Below are 20,551 nucleotides of genomic sequence, written 5' to 3'. Positions count from 1 at the left end.
TTCCCCGAACAGGCTCCACATCCCCCTCGCCCCATCCTGACCCTCCTTTCCCCAGGAGCTGGAGGCTGAAGGCTGACTGCAGGAGGCCGAGTATCACTACCTCGAGGCTTAGGAGTGGAAGGCAACAGTGAACATGTACCGGTCCAATGGGCTCTGGGAGGAAGCCTACCGGGTAAGGAGTCCAAGTCACTCTGGGGATGCGCCTGTCCCTCTTCCCCACTCTCAAGTGATGCATTCTGAACTGGTTGTGGGTCTCTCTGAAAAATGTTCATACTGACAGGCAAAATTTCACATGCGGTAGGAGGGGGTCTGTGGACTACCTGAAGTCCATCCTTGGACCCTGAGCAGGCTAACAGACCCCAAAACTGAGCCCTCTCCCTGTTCTAGTAGAAAGACCGGACCCTTGTCAAAGCTGAAGTCCGATCAGAGGGGAGTAGGGAGCAGACATGTGGCCCTGCGTGGGAGGATTGCCAAATGGCTTTGCTTCACAGGTGGCCAAGGCTCACGGAGAAGCTAATGCCCACAAACACATGGCCTATCTGTGGGCAAAGAGCCTGGGAGGAGAGTCCGCAGTGAGACTGCTTAATAAGCTCAGACTCCTGGAAGTTGCCGTTGACCATGCCGCTGACAAATGGTGAGACCCTAAGACTTCTCTCCACTGGCCCCTTTTGAGAAAGAGCCTCTACGTAGACGAGGAAGATTGCTGTATAGCTGAGAAGTGTTTCTGAAAACGGAGGCAGGAGTGAAGAAATCCTTGGAAGAACGTGATGGAGAAGCAAGGAATGAATCAATTGCTCTGCCCTTGCTCCCCGGGGACTCAGAACAGTGTTTAGCTGTTCTAAGAAGATGGAACGTGATCAGCTTTTTTCCTTCTTTTTCAAAAAGACCTTTTTAAGTAACTACTATACGCAGTGTGGGGCTTGAACTCAACCCGAGATCAGGGGTCACTCATTCTACAGACTGAGCCAGGCGGATGCCCCAGAGAGAAGAGCTTTTAAAGCTAAGGTGCACTAAGCCAGTAATTGACTTCTGAGTGATGGAAGTGTGCTTCTGTTAAATGCAAAAAGAACTTTTCTTAAGCAAATGTTACAAAGACCAGTAATAATCCTGCATTGAGTCAGATGGCTGAGGGTAGTCTTAATATTTTAGAGAGACAGTTTTTCTGCTAGTATAGATGTGACTCAGGAGGAAGTGGTGAAGAACCCAGAGCCCTTGCTCCTGAGGAAGAGTAGTTCTGTGAGGCTAACTGCGGTCCCCTGCCTCACGCCCATCCCATTCCTTTATGACCACTAGTCGCAGGAAGCACAGGCTTTTCCAAGTGTCCCCGGACCCACGTCCTCCTTTACGTGTGTGTGTGCTTCTGTATCACTTCATATGGACTGTCTTCTCAATCTGTCTTTCCCTCCCCCGGCCCTGTCTCTGCCCTTTCTGTTTTCTCCTGCCCTGTTCCTCCTCTTATAAAATGAAAGTACTACTCTGAAAGACAACCTGAGGGTTTTGAAGGGGCGGAGGGCGGGAGGTTGGGGAATCAGGTAGAGGGTAATAGAGAGGGCATGTATTGCATGGAGCACTGGGTGTGGTGCTAAAACAATGAGTACTGTTACACTGAAAATAAATAAATAAAAAAAAAGAAATGGGGAAAAAAAAATGAAAGTACTAAGTAGGCAGACCTTACCTACACCTTCCATTTCAGCTCATGGGAATTTGCTTTTGAACTCTCTCGGCTGGACCTCAAGCACAAAACCCCTGAGATTCATGTCCAATATGCTATGTACCTGGAGGATGAGGTATGGATGTGCTCCTTCTCCCTTGCTTTTGACCTTGAACTCCTCCTCTCACGGCTGCCATGATGGCAATCTGCTTCTGATCATGTGTGGCTGCACTTCTGTCCCTACAGGGTAAATCTGAAAAGGCTGAAGCTGAATTCATCAGTGCTGGTAGTCCCAAGGAAGCAGCCCTCATGTGAGTTACCCATCAATTCCTTACTCCCGTCCTCCCAACCACAGCCCCAGGACCTGGCATTGCCACCTTCACCTGATCCTGGTACCAATAAATCTTCTACCCCCTGTGACATGGCTGTTTGTCTCCCACTACTGAGGCCTCAGTCCTGTACTGAGCCTCCCCTGTGTCCTCTTCTGGGAGCAGGTTCGTCCATAACCAGGATTGGGAGGCAGCTCAGCGTGTGGCCGAGGCTCACGATCCTGACAGTGTCGCCGAGGTGCTTGTGGGGCAGGCCCGGGGGGCCTTGGAGGAGAAGGACTTTCAGAAAGCAGAAGGGCTGCTGTTTCAGGCCCAGAGACCAGGCCTGGCCCTCAATTATTATAAGGTAGGGCACCGGATTCAGGGCCATGAGGGGGAGGGGGAGAGAGTGTAAGAACCCACAGAGCACTACACTAACCAATACTACTGGGAAAGATCCAGAGAGTTAGCAATGGAGAGGGGGAAGGAGACAAGAAGGAGAAGAGAGGTCCAAGGACCTAGGGATCCGTGGCCCATAGTGTACAGCACCTGTGTGGCAGTGGGAAGGTGTCATGCCGGCCTCTGCCTTCCTGATACCTGGAAATCTGAGCAGGAGGCTGGATTATGGAGTGATGCCCTGTGGGTCTGCAAGGACTATGTGCCGGGCCAGCTGGAGGCTCTGCAGGAAGAGTAGGAGCGGAGTCCATAGTCTCTTATGGTTCGCTTCCCCTCCCCAATGTCCATAGCCCGCTCCCCCTCCCCCAATCCCACCTCCCCGCAGCAACCCCCAGTTTGTTTTGTGAGATTAAGAGTCATTTATGGTTTGTCTCCCTCCCAATCCCATCTTGTTTCATTTATTCTTCTCCTATCTCCTACCCCCCCATGGACTCTGAAAAACAACCTGAGGGTTTTGAAGGGTCAGGGGTGGGAGGTTGGGGCAACCTGAGGGTTTTGAAGGGTCAGGGGTGGGAGGTTGGGGGAACAGGTGGTGGGTAATGGAGAGGGCACGTTTTGCATGGAGCACTGGGTGTTGTGCAAAAAGAATGAATACTGTTACGCTGAAAAAATAAATAAAATGAGAAAAAAAAATAAATAAATAAATAAAAAAAGAAGTACAGGAAGAGTAGGAGCGGGAGGCTACCAAGAAAGGGGCCAGATATGACGCCGGGAGGCAGCAAGTGTCAGCAGGGCTGGAGGGTGGGTCACAAGGTATGCACCGGATAGGCCCCGCTGCCCAGCCTGTTCTGGTCACGTGTACTCTCATCTTAGGGGCATGGAGGGGCTCGTGGACCAAGCTCGCCAGTGGGAGCAGGCTGGGGAGTATAGCCGTGCTGTCAACTGCTACCTCAAGGTGTGGGACTCAGGCAGCAGCAGCCTGGTGGAAAAGTGCTGGATGAAGGTGAGGCGGGCCACACCCTTTTTGGCCATCTACTTCCCAGACTGCTCTCACAGCCAGCATTCCTCCTCAGACATTGCTTTTTCCTCCTGGGCCTCTCATTTTCACTCAGGCAGCAACGTTCCTGCTGAGTGCTTGCTAGATGCTAGAGCCAGAACTTTGAAAACTGTAAAAAGGGATCTAAGGCAGAACCCCTAACAGCCTGAAGTTGGGGGAAGTTGGACCACTGTGGCTCAACTAATTGAGAAGCTCGGTGAAAACTAAAGGATGTGACTTGAAGTGGAGTTCAGAGGAGGGTGAAGTCTCGACTGAGAGGGAGGGAGGCTTAGTGAGGGAGGGGGTAGACCTGGGACCAGAGCTGGAAGGGCAAATCCAGAGGCCAGAACTGGGGCCAGATGGAAGCCAGGAAGAAAGCAGAGGCTCCTCCTCTACATAGAAGCTCCTGAAAAGAAGAATCTAACCAGTGAAGCCAAGTCAGTAGGTTTCATCAATTCCTAAGCATATATATAATCACATATTATTTTCTTAGAAATTGGGTTGCATGTGAAGTTCTTTTTAAAGATTTTATTTATTTATTTGACACAGAGAGAGATAACAAGTAGGCAGAGAGGCAGGCAGAGAGAGAGGTGGAAGCAGGCTCCCTGCTGAGAAGAGAGCCCGATGCGGGGCTCGATCCCAGGACCCTGAGATCATGACCCAAACCGAAGGCAGAGGGTTAACGCAGTGAGCCACCCAGGAGCCCCTGAATGTGAAGTTTTAAATGATGTATCTGGGGTACGTGGGTGACTTGGTGGGTAAAGCATCTGACTCTGAATTTTCGGCTCAGCACATGATCTCAGGGTTGTGAGATCAAGTTCTGCATTGGGCTCTGCACTGGTTGCGGAATCTGCCTTAGATTCGCTCTTCTTCTCCCGCTGCCCCTCCCCACTCATGCTGTCTGAAACAAAAAATAACAAAAAATAAGTAAATGATGCATCTTTGATTCCAAGAAATATGGTATTAGGAGTTTGAGGGGGATATGGAGTCGGCGCCGCCGATCCCAGGTCTGAAGGTCTACTTCCACCTGGCAGCTTCCAAGGGGGCTGTGGCCAGAGTGAGTCACGTGACATGACTCCCTCCTCTGAGACCCCACCCCAGGAAGCTGTAGGTGGGGTTTGGAGCCCCAAACCTGGCTTCAGGGCCCCTTCGTCGCATTCCATCCCTTTGCAGGACACCAAATATTCCTTCACCCTCCGTTCCCCACCTCCAGCACACGAGTGGTCTTTCTAGGTGGAGATCAATTATTGCCCCTTTATTTAGAGAAATTACAGACCCATTCCCACCCTCCCTCCCTCCAGGTAGAGAGGCCTTGAAGCTCTTTGACTGCTGAGGGTGCAGGTATCGGAGGCAGTGGCTGAGCAGGAAAGAAGCCAGAAAAGGGGCAGGTCAGTGAAATCTTGAACCAGACAGTAAATAATGGAGATGAATCTCTTCTCATCCTTCAGCTTCAGGCCTCTAAACTTGGCCTGTTTGGGAGTATTTTGTGTGTGGTCCCTAGGAGACATGTTTTTTTTTGGGGGGGGGTCATTTTAATATTTACAAGAAATAAATCAGCAGAACAAGATTATATCAGATAGGCTGTGTAGAGTAGCTGCGGCTTATAAAACATACCAGTAATTTGTACCTGGTGAGTATAAAGAAAACCAAGGCAGGATTCAGATGTCTTTACAACCAAGGGAGTACACAGGGCATCAACAAATTAGAGGACAAAAAAATTCACATTTTCTACATTGAAAAAAAATTTACAGATCTCACAAATGTCTTTGAAGACAAAGAAAAAGCCAAAAGACAAAGAAAAAGTCCTCTGAAGGGTGGGAAAAAAGAAGAAATCTGAAACGGAATTCTAAATGTAAAAAGAGTTTTACTTCACAAGACCAATATTCTTGGCTTCTGTTTCATATATCAACAATCTCCACATTTTGACTATAAAAACTTCTGCTTCTTCATCAAGTACCATGGCAACATTCTAGGAGATGTGTTTTGAGTAGCCCTTGCAATCTTTAGACAGACCATGTCTGAGCCTCTCCCTAGGGGAGCTGTGTTTGAGTCTCTTCTTAACGGGACTGTGATGGGTTCTCGCAGAGGGACTGAGATGGGTTTTGCCACGCCAACTGTACTGGTCCCTTTCAAAGTGGCTCTGTTGGCTCTGCTCAGAATGACTGTGTCTGTTCCTCTCAGAGAGATTGCGTCCACTTCTTTCAGAGGGACTACAGTGAGTTCTCTCTGAGAAACTGCGACCTCTCCTCTCAGAGGTCCTGTGCTGTCTTCTCTCAAAAGGACTGTGTCCTCTCACCTCTAAGGGACTGTGATGAGTTCTCTGAAAGAGATTGCGACTGCTCCTCTCAAGGGGACTATGACATCTCCTCTCAGAGGGACTGCGACATCTCCTCTCAGAGGGACTCTGATGGCTCCTCTCAGAGGGACTGCGACATCTCCTCTCAGAGGGACTGTGACATCTCCTCTCAGAGGGACTCCGATGGCTCCTCTCTGAGGGACTGTGATGGCTCCTTTCAGAGGGACTTCGATGGCTCCTCTGAGAAGGACTTTGATGGCTCCTCTCAGAGGGACTGTAATGTCTCTTCCAAGGAAGACTCTGATGGCTCCTCTCGGAGGGACTGAGATAACTCTTTAGGGAAGGATTTTGATGGCTCCTCTCAGAGAGACCGTGATGGCTCTTTGGGGAAGGACTTAGGTGGCTCCTCTCAGAGGGACTGTGATATCTCTTCCGAGGAAGACTTTGGTGGCTCCTCTCAGAGGGACTGTAATGGCTCTTCCAAGGAAGACTCTGATGGCTCCTCTCGGAGGGACTGTGATATCTCCTTAGGGAAGGACTTTGATGGCTCCTCTCAGAGGGACTGTGATGGCTCTTTAGAGAAGGACTTTGAAGGCTCCTCTCAGAGAGACCGTGATGGCTCTTTACGGAAAGACTTCGGTAGCTCCTCTCAGAGGGACTGTGATGTCTCTTCCGAGGAAGACTTTGGTGGCTCCTCTCAGAGGGACTGTAATGGCTCTTCTGAAGAAGACTTCGGTGGCTCCTCTCAGAGGGACCGTGATGGCTCTTTACGGAAAGACTTCGGTAGCTCCTCTCAGAGGGACTGTGATGTCTCTTCCGAGGAAGACATCGGTGGCTCCTCTCAGAGGGACTGTAATGGCTCTTCTGAAGAAGGCTTCGGTGGCTCCTCTCAGAGGGACCGTGATGGCTCTTCCGAGGAAGACTTCGGTGGCTCCTCTTAGAGGGACTGTGATGGCTCATCTGAAGGCAGCTTTGGTGGATCCTCTCAGAAGGACCATGATGTCTCTTTAGAGAAGGACTTCGAAGGCTCCTCTCAGAGAGACCGTGATGGCTCTTTACGGAAAGACTTCGGTAGCTCCTCTCAGAGGGACTGTGATGTCTCTTTAGAGAAGGACTTTGATGGCTCCTCTCAGAGGGTCTGTGATGACTCCTTTCAGAGGAATTACATGGGGTTCTCTCCCTTAAGAAGCTATGGTGGTTTTGCTTCTTGGGTGTGAGTGTCTCTTTAAGGTGACTGTGTGAGGTTCTCTTAAGTGAACCATGTAGATTTCTCCCTCTGACTTGAACTTTGGTTCCTATTTTGGAGCTCTTGGACTCCTGGCTAGAGATTTCACATCTGTAGGAGTTTTTCTTACCTTTGCTGCTATTGTCGTTTTGAAGAATAACCACAGTCTGTCCGACTGAAGTGGTTTTGAAAATAGCACTTCTTTGGGAAACCATGGGCTTGGGTAGTTGGGTATGTTTAAGTTGGAAAGAGCTACCTCTTTTTGGTTGATGAGCTGATCTGAATTGCTGTATTTCTTCCCATAACATCTTCTCCTTCTTAGTGGTGATGTCTGTTGGCTTTAGCTTAGCAACTGACATCCTCTCTCTTTTGATATCTCTCGATGAGGAATAATCTCTGGCTTTTTGTTTTGGATCGTGGTTTTTGCTTGAACACAAATGGTCTGGCCTTGACCTGTCCTCAGGCTTCTGTCCAGCAAAACCCATAATTCTGTGTGCCGTCTGGAATGCTTTCTTTAGACCTTGAAAAAGCAGTGGAATGAATTTGGGTTGGGAGGGTTTCTTAGATTGTCTTTTTGAAGAGGCAGTAGTTGTCTGAGATGCTCCATTCCTCTTCCTTCTTAACTGGGCTGGTAAATCCCGAGGACGACTCCGTATTGTGGTTCTACCATTTGTATAGAACTCTGTGTTTTGTGTCCTGCCTCCCATAGTGATTCTTTTCTTTGGGTATTTTGAACTACGGGTCTTTTTGGTTCTCCTTTTAGACCATTTTTCATCCTGATGGCTTTCAGAGTCACTCTCTGGTAGAGAGTGAACTTGAGTAAACTCATAGCGCCCTGGCCCTCCAACTGTCATCTTTCCTGCTAGGGCAGGGATCCTATACTGTCTTTGCCTGATGTGGACTTGTACAGGAGCAGGAGATGGGGAAGATACAGACTGGAAATCCATTGTAGAAGTAGGACTCTTGGAAGCTCGAGTGTAGACTTTAGCTTTCCTTAGTGATGGTGATATAGAACTCCTTGATGTGATGGATCTGTCTCTTCTGTGATGCTTTGGGACTTGGGATCTTTTCCTAGTTCGCATCCTAAAGCCAAGATGCAACCTAATCTCTCCGTGGTCTTTGGGAGTGCTTACAAGGTGGAGCTGTGGGTAGATAAGAAGGTAAGGCCGCAACGTGCCCTGTAATTTATGACAGCAATTAAGTCCTACACATCGGCCACACTGTAGGCGCATAGGGTATTTTAAAACCAGACCTGAAGTTAGAGGTGGAGGTACATGGGGGAGTATTTGACTCCTTAACAGTTTTGCTGCTACTTTTAGCTTCAGATCTTGTAGCAACTGGAACTGTTCTGACAAGTCAGTCTTGGCCTGGGGAAGATAACTTGGCTCGAGACAGTGTTGGGACTCAAAAATCCTTGTCTGTGAACTCTGTGAGTTCTCACTCTCTTCCATTGGAACAGAATCTTTCCTAGTGAAAAGTGTATGGAAGGAAGACTCTAAATTTACTGGGACAGGAGGCTGGCCCTCTGTACACGAAACAGGCACGTGCTGAATGACTTCCTGGGATATATCACTAAGCTTCGAACTTTTCTTTATTTTTGCGCTAGCCCCAGAGTATTGCTGTATTATGGAGGACATGGAGCTACGTGTCCACATCCTTAAGGCTATTCTTTGTTTGTGACCATGATATGAAGTGTGTCTCTGAATGTAGTTTCTGGACACTGAAGTCCGAGAAATAATACTTCGACTCTTCTCTAGCAGATTCTTGGAAAGTTGCATCAGTTCCGCAGGAACCCCAAATAAATTCTGAATAGATTGACAGATATCTGCAGTGGCTCTTCCCGTTAAAGGTGTTTGAGAACAAAGGTTCCTTTCCATAGTGGTGCCCAAGACATTCCCTAACACTAGCATATTGGAGAGATATCTTCTGGGTAGTCGCTGTCTCCAGGAGTGATTCTCCCAGACATTCTGTTGTCTGCTCAAGACAGACCAGTTAAGGCCTCTTTGAGTTCCTGATCCTGACTGGAAGGTCCTAGATGGTGATCTCCAGCTTTGCAGTGGATGTTGGGATAGGTGCTGGAGTGAATTCTCTAGCTTCCCCACCGGCTTCTTATCAGTCCTCTTAGATATGACACCCACTCCTGGGATCTCAAAATGTGGGGTTTCTACAATGTTAGCTGTCTTATCAGAGGGTTGATTGTGAAGAGACAAGGGAAGGGTTGAAGTTTGTATCATAGTAGAGTCTAGAAAGTATTCTTCAGACTGCAAAATATCTGTCCCAAAGTTTTTTATATCCAAGGCCCTTGACACTTCTGGCATCTCCAAATCACAAAGGTTTCCTAATTCAGATGCTTCAGCAGAGCTTGAGATGAGCGAGTTTGAGGAGTTCTGTAGAAATCTAGAGAAATAATTCCCTATTTGTAACTCCTCTGTTGAAATAAAATCCTCAGATGCCCTCTTCTGATATACCTGTACTAGATTCAAATCCTCACATTGCATGGTTTGAGGAGGCCCTATATTTATCCCCATTACTTTCCCAGCATGAAGCCCTTGTTCATGAGTGAACACTGTAGATTCCTGCAAACTAAATGCTAGCTGTGAGAGTGATTCTGAAGATTTCTCTTCAGTATTTGGCCTCAGAGTTAGTTCTACAGGTTCTTCCATTTCTTGAAGGTGTGGCCTTGGGAAGAAATCCAAACAATCTATTACTTCAGTAGCTGATCCTAAGGAGACTCCTAGTGGTTCTATAATCTGAGGAATTGGTAGTGGTGCTAATTCCTCAGAATTTACAGTTTGAAGTGGTGGCCCTGGGATTAACACAGTCTTTACAATTTGAAACCCTGTGGACTTCGTTATATCCAAAATTTGGTGGCTTGGCTCTGTGGTTAATTCCTTTGATTTTACACTTTGCAACCGTAGCCCTGAGGTAAACTCGGAAGGTCTCACATCTTGTACTTTTGGAGTCAGTTCAATGTAGTCTACCATTTGAGAGGTTCCCCCTGGTGTTAATGCTACAGAAGTTACAACCTGAAGTGGTGGCCCAGGAGTCACTTTCCCATATTCAACAACCTTGGGGGGGCTTACTGAGGTTATTCCTATTGGTTGAGCAGCTTGAAGCTGTGTCTTTGTAGATCCTGTGACTTGATCTAGCGGCTTTGGACTAATCCTCATAAACTCTGTAATTTGACCCTGTAGTCCTGGAGCTATCTGTGAATATTTCATACTTTGATTCTGTGACTGTGTCAGCCCCATTGGTCCATCCCCTTGCTGCCATGTCTCAGATGTGAGCTCTACAGATTCTGCATGTCCTGTAACTTGACCTCTTTGCCTTGGGGACAAATCTAAAGAGTCCTCCCTTTGAAGCCATTGCTTAGAGGTTGAAGCCACAGATTCCGGAACTCGATATCTTAGCCTTGGTGTCATCTCTGAAGATTCTGGGACGTGATGTAATGACTTTGTAGTCAGTGCTTCTGATTCTTCCCTTCGCAGTCTTTTCTTGGAGATCACCTCCACAAAGGGAGGATTGGGCCTTGGAGCGCTCTCTGTATATCCAGTGGTTTTACTTATTGGTTTTGGGGTCATGCCAAAGGGAGGATTGGGCCTTGGAGCGCTCTCTGTATATCCAGTGGTTTTACTTATTGGCTTTGGGGTCATGCCAAGGAGTTCCTTCTCTGTTGGCCTTGCCTTGGAGGTCAACCCCATAGTTTCTGTAGTGTGATGCTTGGGCTTTGGTGCCATCTCTTCAGATCCTGTAACTTCCTGCACTGACCTTGTATGTGATTCCCCCAAGTCCTTAACTTGAGGCCATGACTGAGAGAGCAACTCTAGTGTTTCTGGGATTTTCTTTAAGGTTAATTCCAAGGATTCAGAGCCTTGATTCCTTAGCACGTGAGTCAGATCATCAGATTCTGGTACTTGAAGATCTAGCCTTAGAGGCATTCCTGGAGATTCCATGGTTTTACTTGTTGACTTTGGGGTCAACCCCATAGAGTTTTCTACAGTTTCATTGCCTTGATGTGCCAACCTTTCTGTGGTATGATAAACTGGTACTGAAATCAAATTTACAGACTTGGAGACTTGATGCTTTGGTGTTGGGATCACCAAATTCACAGATTTAGGGACTTGAGGCTTTGGTGTTGGGATCATCTCTGCACCTTCTACAAATTGATGCCCTGGCCTAGGGATCATCTCAGAGGAGTCTGTGATTTGATAGCTCCTCTTTGGAGTTAGTTCCTCAGATTTTGTTCTTTGAAGCAGTGACCCCGATAGTAACTCTACAGATTTTATATCTTGTTGCAGAGATGCTGAAGACAATTTCACATGTTTTATACTTTGCAACTTTGCTTCTGGAGGAAACTCCAAAGGTTTCTCACCCTGTCGTTGTGATTCTGGAGACAAATTTGAAAATTTAACACTACTCAACATGGGTCCTGGTATGAACTTCTTAGTTGGCTCTGGTGCCAACACTATTGATTTCATACCGTGCCATCCTGAAGTCAGCTCTTGGCAATTCATACCTTGCTGTTGGGACCCTGGTGTCAACTCTACAGATTTCCCATCTTGAAAACATAGTTCCGGTGCAAAGACCTCAGAATTAACACTTGGGGACCTTAGGCATGATGGAAACCCTGAAGAATTAGCACCTTGAGGCTGTAGCTGTAGGTTTGACTTCAAAGATGTCACATCTTGAGAACATGGCTCTGATTCAAACACCACAGATTTCTGCCTGAGGCAAGAAATCAAATCCTTCGAATTCACATCTTGAGGTTGTGGCCCTGGTTTCAACTCCAGAGATTTCACATCTTGAAAACACAACTTTGGTGCAAACACCACAGAGCTCTCACTATGCTGCCTGAGGTGTGAGGGCAGCTCCCCAGAATTCATACCTTGAGGATGTGGCCCTGGATTTAACTCCACAGATTTCACTTTTGTAAAACATGGCTCTAGTGCAAACATCTCACACTTCAAGTCCTGCAGCTTAGAGCCTGAAGCCAGTTTCACAGAATTTCCACCACAAGACACTGGCTCTTTGTTCATCTTCACAGACCTTACATCTTCAAGCAGTGGCTTTGGTAAAAATAACACAGATTTCCTGCCATGCAGTGAAGAGCCTAAAGTGAACACTGGGTGCATAACTTGTTGCTGTGACCCACAGTGGTTCTCCAAAAACTGTATTTCTGGAAACTTTGTCCCTGGAATTAACTCAGAAGCTTTCACACCTTGCAAATGTGGTCCAGCGTTGAACAGAATAGATTTTGTACCTTGATATTCTGACGTAGGATTCAATTCAGAGGGTTTCATGCCTTGCATCTGTGGGTCTGGATTAAACTTTATAGCATTTATGCATTGAAGTTCTGACCCAAAATTCAAATCAGAAGAATTCACGCCTTGCAGCTGTGGGCCACAGTTTAATTCTTGTGATGTTATACCTTGAAACTTTGTCCCTGGACTAAATTCATGTTTCACATTTTGTAAATGTTGCACAGGGTTGAACATAAGAGATTTCATACCTAGAACTTCTGACCCCAGATTCAAATCAAAAGATCCCATACCTTGACATTTAACCCCTGAAGTCAACTCAAAAGATTGTATACCTTGCAAAGGTGGCCCGAGTTCAGACCCCACAGAATTAGCACATTGTAACTTTGGCTCTGGATCCAACTCAAAAGAATTTACACACTTCATCTGTGGCCCAGGGTTGCGTTCCATGGGTGCTACAGCAAGAAACTTTGACCCTGGAATCAATTCGGATTTTAAATCTTGTACATGTGGTTCAGCGCTGAACACCATAGATGTCTCACTTGGATTCTTGGATCCCGGATTCACCTGAGATCCTGTACCTTGACATTTTGTCCCTGGAATCAGTTCAAAGTACTGTACGCCTTGCAAAGGTGGCCCAGGTTTGCACCCCACAGAATTTGCACATTGTAATTTTGGCTCTGGATTCAACTTAGAAGAATTTATACACTTCATCTGTGGCTCAGGGCTGCATTCCATAGGTGCTATAGCAAGAAACTTTGACCCTGGAATCAATTCAGATTTCAAATCTTGCGAAGGTGGATCAAGGTTGAACACCATAGTCGTCTCCCTTGGGATCTCTGAACTCAACTCAGAAGACTTTGTACCTTGACGTTTTGAAACTGAAGTTAATTCAGAAGGGTTTATACCTTGCAAGGGTGGCTCAGATTTGCATCCAACAGAATTTACACACTGAAGTTTTGGTTTTGAAATAAATGCAGAAGAATTCACATCTTGCAAAGGTGGCCCAGGGCAGAACACCTGGGATTTTATACCTCGAGACTCTGATCCAGAATTCAACTCAGATTTTACCCTGTTCAGTTGTGGTCCAGTACTGAATGGCCTAACATTTATACACTGAAGCTGTGGGGCTAGATTAAATTCAGAGGATTTCCCACCTTGTAATTTAGGCTGATGCTTCGTTTCCAGAAATTGCTCATATGGAAGCTTCCTGTCTGTGCACAACTCGGGTTTTATCTCTTGTAACTGTGGCCCAGGATTGAACTTGAAAGATGACATACCTTGAGGCCTTGATCCCTGGCATAACTCAGAAGATTTAACATCTTGCCACTGTTGCTCAGGATTGGATTCCTTAGATTTCACATCTTGGGGCTTTGTCTCTTTGCACAATTCTGAAGATTTTATATGTTGCAAATGTAGTCCAGGGTTGTATACCACAAATTTCACACTTTGAAGCTCTGGCCATGGTTTCAACTTAAAAGACTTCTCTTCTTGCCGCGGCTTCCCAGCATTGAACTCGGAAGATATCACATTGCAAATCTTTGATTCCAAAGCTAACTCAGAGGGTTTTGTGACCTGGAGTTCTAGGTCATGGTTGACCTTTGTGGTGTTCATTATTTGAAGCTTTACAGACTCAGGAGATTTTGCACCTTGCAACTTCGCCCCAGGGCTGAATTTCAGAGATTTCAGGGCTTGAATGTGTGATCCTGGTGTCGACATAGGCAATTTCCTATTTTGTAACTGTGGGACTGACTCAAACCCCAAAGATTTCACATCTTGGGTCTTTGCACCTAGAGTCAATTCAAGAGGTTTCATGTCTTGCCACGTGGGTCTGGTAAGGAGCTCCACATGTTCTCCATTTTGAAGCTTTGTTTTTGGCGTTAACTCAGAAGATGGTACACCTTGTAACTGCAGAACAGGTTTTAACTCAACAGATTTCAAATCTTGGAGTCTGCACTCTAGCATCAAGTCAGATTTCTCACCTTGTCTCTGAGGTCCAGGGTTGAACTCCACAGATTTCACACCTTGAAGCTTCCTCATCTGAATTAAATCAGATTTCCCACCTTGTAGCTTTGGACCGTGGTTGAACTCAGAGGGTTTCCCTTCTTGAAGTTTTGACCCTGGGATCACTTCAGAAGATCTCATACCTTGCAAGTGTGATCTAGAACCAAACCCTGCTGATTTTTTATCTTGAAGCTTTATACCCATGATCAACTCAGAACATTTCACATCTTGTAACTGTGGGCCTGCTTTCACACCTGAAAACTTCCTCTCCAGGATCAAATCAGAAGATTTCTCACCTTGTAACTTTGGATTAGCTTTCAGTTCTGCAGATTTCACACCTGGAAGCTTTTCCCTTGGGATCAGTTGTGAAGATATCACATCCTTCAAGTGTGGTCCAGACTTAAAATTCAGAGATTTTACATCTTGAAGCTTTATACCCATGACCAATCTAGAAGATGCCCCATCTTCCAACTGTGGGCCTGACTTGAAATCCACAGACTTCACTTTTTGAAGCTTTGTCCCCTGTATCAGTTCAGAAGATTTCACACGTCTCAGCTGTGGCCCAGGTTTGACATTCACAGACTCCATATCTTGAATCTTTGTTTCTGAAATTGATTTAGAACTTTTCACTCCTTGAAACTGTGGGTCAGGGTTGAACACCAATTGCACATTTTGAAGCTTTGATCCAAGGGTCAGGTCAGAAGATTTCACAACTTGCACCTGGGGACTGGGACAGCTTTCTTTATGTTTTACATTTTGAAGCTTTGTCTTTGAGGTCCTTTCAGAAGAATTCACATGTTGTAACAATGGCCCAAGGTTGAAATCTGTACATTTGGTACCTTGAATCTTTGTCCCTGTGATCAATGTAGAAAATGTTATACCTTTCAACTGTGAACTTGGATTTAACTCAGTAAATGTCTTATCTTGGGACTTTACCTCAGGTGACAACTTAGAAGGTTTTAGATCATGCCACTGTGACCCAGAGTTGAAATTCTCAGATTTCACACCTTGAAGCTTTGTCTGAAGAGTCAATTCAGATGACTTCATGCTTGTCAAGTGTAGTGGGGAGTTCAATTCTATAGTTGTATTGCTTTGTAATTGTGACCTTTGGCTTAATACGCCAGATTTCACACCAGGAAGCTGTGAATCTTCCATAAGCACCAGAGACTTCACACGTTGAAGCTGTGCTCCTGGGGATGAATGTAAGGGTTTCGCTTCTTGAAGCTTTGATTTTGCAGTCAATTTAGATTTCCCATCATGCATGCAAAGCCTAGATTTCAGTGGCATAAATTTTATATCACAGAGCTTTGACCCTGAAGTCAGCTCACATGATTTCACACTTCTAACCTGTAGACAAGGTGTCAAATCACAGTCCTGAAGCTTATGTTCCTGGAGTGATGCTGAAGATTGCGTATCTTGGAGCTTTGGCCTTGGAGTTAACGCAGATGACTTTCTATCTCTTAACTGTATCAAAGGTTTCAACCCTAGAGACTTGACACCTTGAGACTGTAACCCTATAGACTTCACACCTTGGAAATCAGGTCCTGGTATCCACTGGATACACCTCATTCTTTCCAGCTGTGGCTCTTTTTTGAGCTCAGTAGTTTTTACATCTCGAAGCTGTGGCTCTGAGGTTGATGCCAAAAGCTTCCCTTTGTGCAGCTGTGTTCCTGGGAGCACCCCAGGGATTTTCATGTTCTGCAACTGTGGCCCAAGGTTGAACTCTGTATATGTCGCACCTTGAGTTTTTGACCCTAGAGTCAATTCAGATGACTTCACATCTCTTAACTGTGTCAAAGATCTCAACCCTAGGGATTTAACACCTTGAGACTGTGACCTGAGATTTAACTCTACAGATTTCACAGCTTGGAACTTAGGTCCTGGTATCCACTGAATGCATCTCATACTTTCAAGCAGTGGCTCTTGTTTTAACTCAACGGTTTTTACACAAAGCTGTGGCTCTGAAGCAAACTCTGAGACTTCAATTTGGTGCAATGGTGACCCTGGGGTCAACTTAGGAGACTTTATGCTTTGCAACTGTGGTTCAAGTGGATCAGGCTTGAATTCTTTAGGTTTTAAACCTTGAATATTTGATTCTGGAGTCAAGTCTGATTTCATACTTTTAAACTGTAACTCAAAATTGAGGTCTACTAGTTTTTTACCTTTAAATTTTAGCTCTGGAAGTAACTCCAAAGACAGCTTATCGTCCGACATAGCCCCTCTCTTCACCTGCTCTGAATTCACACATTGCTGCTTTGGTGAGATTACAGATATCGTGCCATCCTGTTCTGGCCCAGAAGTTAAATTCATGAGTGCTGTCTCTTGAAACTGTTGCCTTGGGGCAAAATCCATAGTTTTTACTCCTTGAGACTTTGATCTTCTGGTCACTTTCACAGATTTTACTTCCTGCTTGTTTAGCCTTGGGGTCCACTTTACAGATTGTACACATTGCGGCTCTGAATCTGGAGTTTCCTCTACAGATTTTAAACTTTGATGCCTGAAACACGGGGTACTGTCGACAAATTTACTATCTTGGATTTGTGGCTCTAAAGTCAGTTCCTTGGGTTTCACACCTTGCAGTTCAGACCCTTGGAGTAATGGCCCTGGTGCAAAAGGCACAGATTTCTCACTTTCAATTTTCAATTCCACAGTTTGCACATCTTGCATTTGTGTTCTTTGGAACAACTCCACAGCTTTGGAGTCTTGAATTCTTGCATGCAGAATCAAGTCAGAAGTTGTACCTTGAAGCTTGGTATCTTTGGTACTTTTCACAGGTTTGACATAGTCTATCCATGGCACTGCAGTTATCTCCATAGATTTCTCACCTTCCAGCTGTGGACTAGGGGTTGGCAAAGTAGATTTCGTACCTTTTGGACCCTGTCCTGTAGTTAAGACCACAGATTTCACATCTTTCAGCTCCGAGGTCAACAACTCAGATTTTACACCTTGAAGTTTTGAGTCTGGGGTCAGCTCCATTGGTTTCATACCCCCCACACCTGGCCCTCGGATCAATTCAGAAGATTTTATACCTTGTAACTTTGTTCTTCTAGCCAACTCAGAATAGTTTACACTTGGCAACTGTAACTCAGGAGTCAACCCCATAGATATTGCATCTGGTTTCTCTGGCTGAGAGACAATTCGATAAGAAATGTTACCTTCCAAGTTGGACATTTGGTCCCTCCCTAATTTTTTTACACCTTGAAACTGTGTCTCTGGTACTAGCATATCAGGCTTGACCACTTGCTTTTGAGGTCCTGGGGACAACCCCACAGATCTTACTCCTTGCATCTTTGGGTTTGGGGTCAACTCAAAAAATTTCACATGTTGTAGTTGTGGCCCTGAGTTTAACTCTGAAGTTTTCACACCTTGAGGTTGCGTTCCTGATGTCCGATCACAAAATTTGACATCTTGTAACCATGGCCCTGGGGTAAGCCCCACCTGTTTTATATCTTGAAGCCTTGGAGGTGTCTTTGCTAATTTAGAATCTTGAAATGCTAATTCTGGAGTCATCTCCACAGAATTTACACCATTAAACACTGATCCTGGGGTTTGCTCCCCAAATTTGACAGCTTGAAGTTTTGGCCCTGAAGTCAATTCAGAAAATTTGACATCTTGCTGCCTTGGCCCTAGGTGCAGTTCCTGAGACTGCACACCTTGAAACTGTAGTTCTGAGGTCAACTTCATAGACTGCGTGCTGTGAAACTGTGATCCTTCAATAGACGGAAGAGTTTTCATATTTTCACTCAAGAGCCCTTGGCTTAATGGCAAAGGTGATTCTGTTACAAATCCCAAGGATTGTATATCTTGAACCTGTGTTCCCGGTATACATTGCACATGTTTCAAACCTTGATGCTTTGGTTCTAAGGTCAAATCAGAAAATCTGACATCTTGCAAGCGTGGTCCTGAGTTTTGTTCCACAGATTTCATACCTTGAGTTTCTGGTTCTGGAGACAATTGTACGGACATAACACTTTGATGCTTTAGCCCTGGGGTAAAGTCTGACAATTTGATTTTTTGCACTGGGGAACCTGGGGTCAGTGCATCAGATTTCACACTATGATGTGGGGACTCTGAGATGAAATCTACAGGCTTTTCTCCTTGAAAAGGTGGTCCTGGAGGTAAATTTGAAAATCTGACACTTTGCAAATGTGGCCCTGGGATCAATTTCACATCCTGAAGCTGTGCCGCCTTAGTCAATTCCTCTGATATTATATGTTGTAGTATTGGTTCTTGTACCAGCTTCTCAGATTCTACCATTCCAGTAGTAGCTGGCTGTTGGATTAAATTAACATATTCCACGTCTTGTAATTGTGGCTCTGGATGCAGCTGCATAGACTTTACTCCCTGGAACTGTGGCTCTGGGGTCAACTCCGGAACATGTCGTTTTGGTCCTGTGATAAATTGCTTAGATCCCACCACTACTGGGGATGACACAGGGGTTAACTTCACAGATTTCAAATTTTGCATTAGTGGCTCTGATTTCTCATATTGCATTTGTGGTCCCAAAGTCAATTCCAGGGATCCTTTTACTGAATATGGTGGTACTGGCATTGTCTCCTGGATATTTTCAACTTGAGACAATGCCAACCCATAAGGTTCTGTGTTTTCGTATTCTGACCTTAGGGGTACCTCTGAAGGCTCAGTAACTTGAAGGTGTGGCTTTAGAGTCATTCCCGTAGATTCTATAACTTGACCTGTTGGTTTTGGTGTTAATGCCACTTGGCGCAAAGTCCCAGAAAACAGCTGTGCAGTTTCTGTGTCTTGATGGCCTGGCCCCAGAGTCATCTCTGAAAAATTCTGAAAACATGGCCTGGGCATCATCGCAGGAGTTCCTGTGACTTGCTGTGGGATTAACTTCACAGATTCCTCCTCTTGTGGCCAGGTCTCAGAAGCTAACCTTACAGAGGCTGTGTCTTGATGCCTTGGTCTAGAAGTTGGACCCAAAGATGTCTTTGCTAGTAAATGTGGTTCCAAGCTTAGTTTCCTCGATTCAACATGTAAGCGTGTTTCAGGAATCAACCTCTTAGATACTTCCAGTGGTACAGTTAAATCCACAGCTGTATTGCCATGCATTAATGGACCTAGAGCTAACCCGTCAGGTTTTGTACTTTGGGGCTGTGGTTCTGGGGTCAGTGGCACAGATTTCATACCTTGAAATTCAGGTTCTGAGGTCAACTTCTTATAGTTCCTAAATTCTGAATATGGTCCTAGATTCAGGTGAACAAACGTCATACTTTGGGACTCTGGGTTCAACACTTCTGGATTTATTCCTTGCATCTCTGATCCTGGTACTAACGCTGGAGATTCTTGTATTATGTGTTGAGGCATTCGAGTCTCCAGGGCTTTTACGTCTTGGAGCATTGTCTCAAGAGCATCTTGGAACGGCACTGAGTTTGCCTGCATACATTCTGAAGTCTGGTTCAATGGCCCTGGAGTACTTCTTAAAGATGGTTGTGTCAACTCCATAGATTCTTTCCTGTGGTGACAAGGGTTGGAAGTCAACTCTACTTCTGCTCCTTGATATCCTGGCTCTGTGATCATTCCTGAAGATTCCAAAGCTTGGTGCCATGGGGTTAATCCTTCAGGTTCTGTGGCTTGATGATTTGGCTTGAGGTTCAGCTCTACAGAGTTTACTGCTTGAATGTGTGCCCCTGAGCTTGGCTCCTCATATTTCATACTTTCCACCTGTGTTTCAGGAATCACATTTCTACATTCTGCCATTTGAGGAAATTTCACATCTTTAAGCAATAGTACTGGGGCTGTCTCCTTAGATCTTTCATCTGGTAACCATGGCTTTGAGGCAAACTCCATAGATTTCTTATCTTCCTGTGGTGGTCTTAGGATCAACTCCACAGCTTTTGTATCTGAAAACTTCGGTGGGAGGGCCAAATGAACATATTCCAGACCTTGCAACTGTGAATTGTGGGTCAAATCTAGCGATTTCCTATTTTGCAAGTGTGGTGCCTGGGCTAACTCAGCAGATTTTCCACTTTGTTGTTGTGTTCCTAGGTTCAAATGAATAGATTTCACACCTTGAAGCTGAGACCCTGGGGCTAACTGCACAGAATTCCCACTTTCCAGCTGTGAAATAGGTGCCAACTCATTAGATTTTACAGTCTGCAGTTGAAGTTCTGGGGCCAGTTCTATAGGGCTCACAGTTGGGATCGGCTGTCCATATTTTACCATCTGTGGGACCGAACCTGGAGTTACGTCTATAGATTTTACATTCTGCAATCCTGGGGATAACTTCATAGAATCCACAGTCTTAACTTGTGGCATTGGCTTCACCCCCAGATATTCTGCACCTGGAAGTAGAGATGTAGTGGTCATTACTGCAGATTCTGTGACTTGATGCAGTGGCTCTTGGCTCATTTCCT

The 20,551-nt window shown here is 45.6% G+C and overlaps 1 protein-coding gene across 1 annotated transcript in view; it reads right to left on the bottom strand.

Annotated features, from left to right (window-relative positions):
• Window positions 1-5,286: 5,286 nt before the first annotated feature.
• Window positions 5,287-20,551, bottom strand: part of LOC123926583 — a 31,720-nt gene continuing 16,455 nt past the window's right edge. The window contains exons 6-13 of the mRNA XM_045980537.1: window positions 19,376-20,118; window positions 14,996-18,829; window positions 13,396-14,746; window positions 12,299-13,242; window positions 11,742-11,797; window positions 6,809-11,633; window positions 6,041-6,688; window positions 5,287-5,968 (exon numbers count right to left, since the gene is read on the bottom strand). Coding sequence (XP_045836493.1) covers window positions 5,361-5,968; window positions 6,041-6,688; window positions 6,809-11,633; window positions 11,742-11,797; window positions 12,299-13,242; window positions 13,396-14,746; window positions 14,996-18,829; window positions 19,376-20,118 — 13,009 coding nt within the window. The 3' untranslated portion in view covers window positions 5,287-5,360. The remainder of the gene's footprint in view (window positions 5,969-6,040; window positions 6,689-6,808; window positions 11,634-11,741; window positions 11,798-12,298; window positions 13,243-13,395; window positions 14,747-14,995; window positions 18,830-19,375; window positions 20,119-20,551) is intronic.

This window comes from Meles meles, chromosome 16 (assembly GCF_922984935.1).
Source record: "Meles meles chromosome 16, mMelMel3.1 paternal haplotype, whole genome shotgun sequence".
Lineage (NCBI taxonomy): Eukaryota > Metazoa > Chordata > Mammalia > Carnivora > Mustelidae > Meles > Meles meles.
The sequence above is the reverse complement of the archived record's forward strand: the minus strand, read 5'-3'. Positions and strand labels throughout refer to the sequence as shown.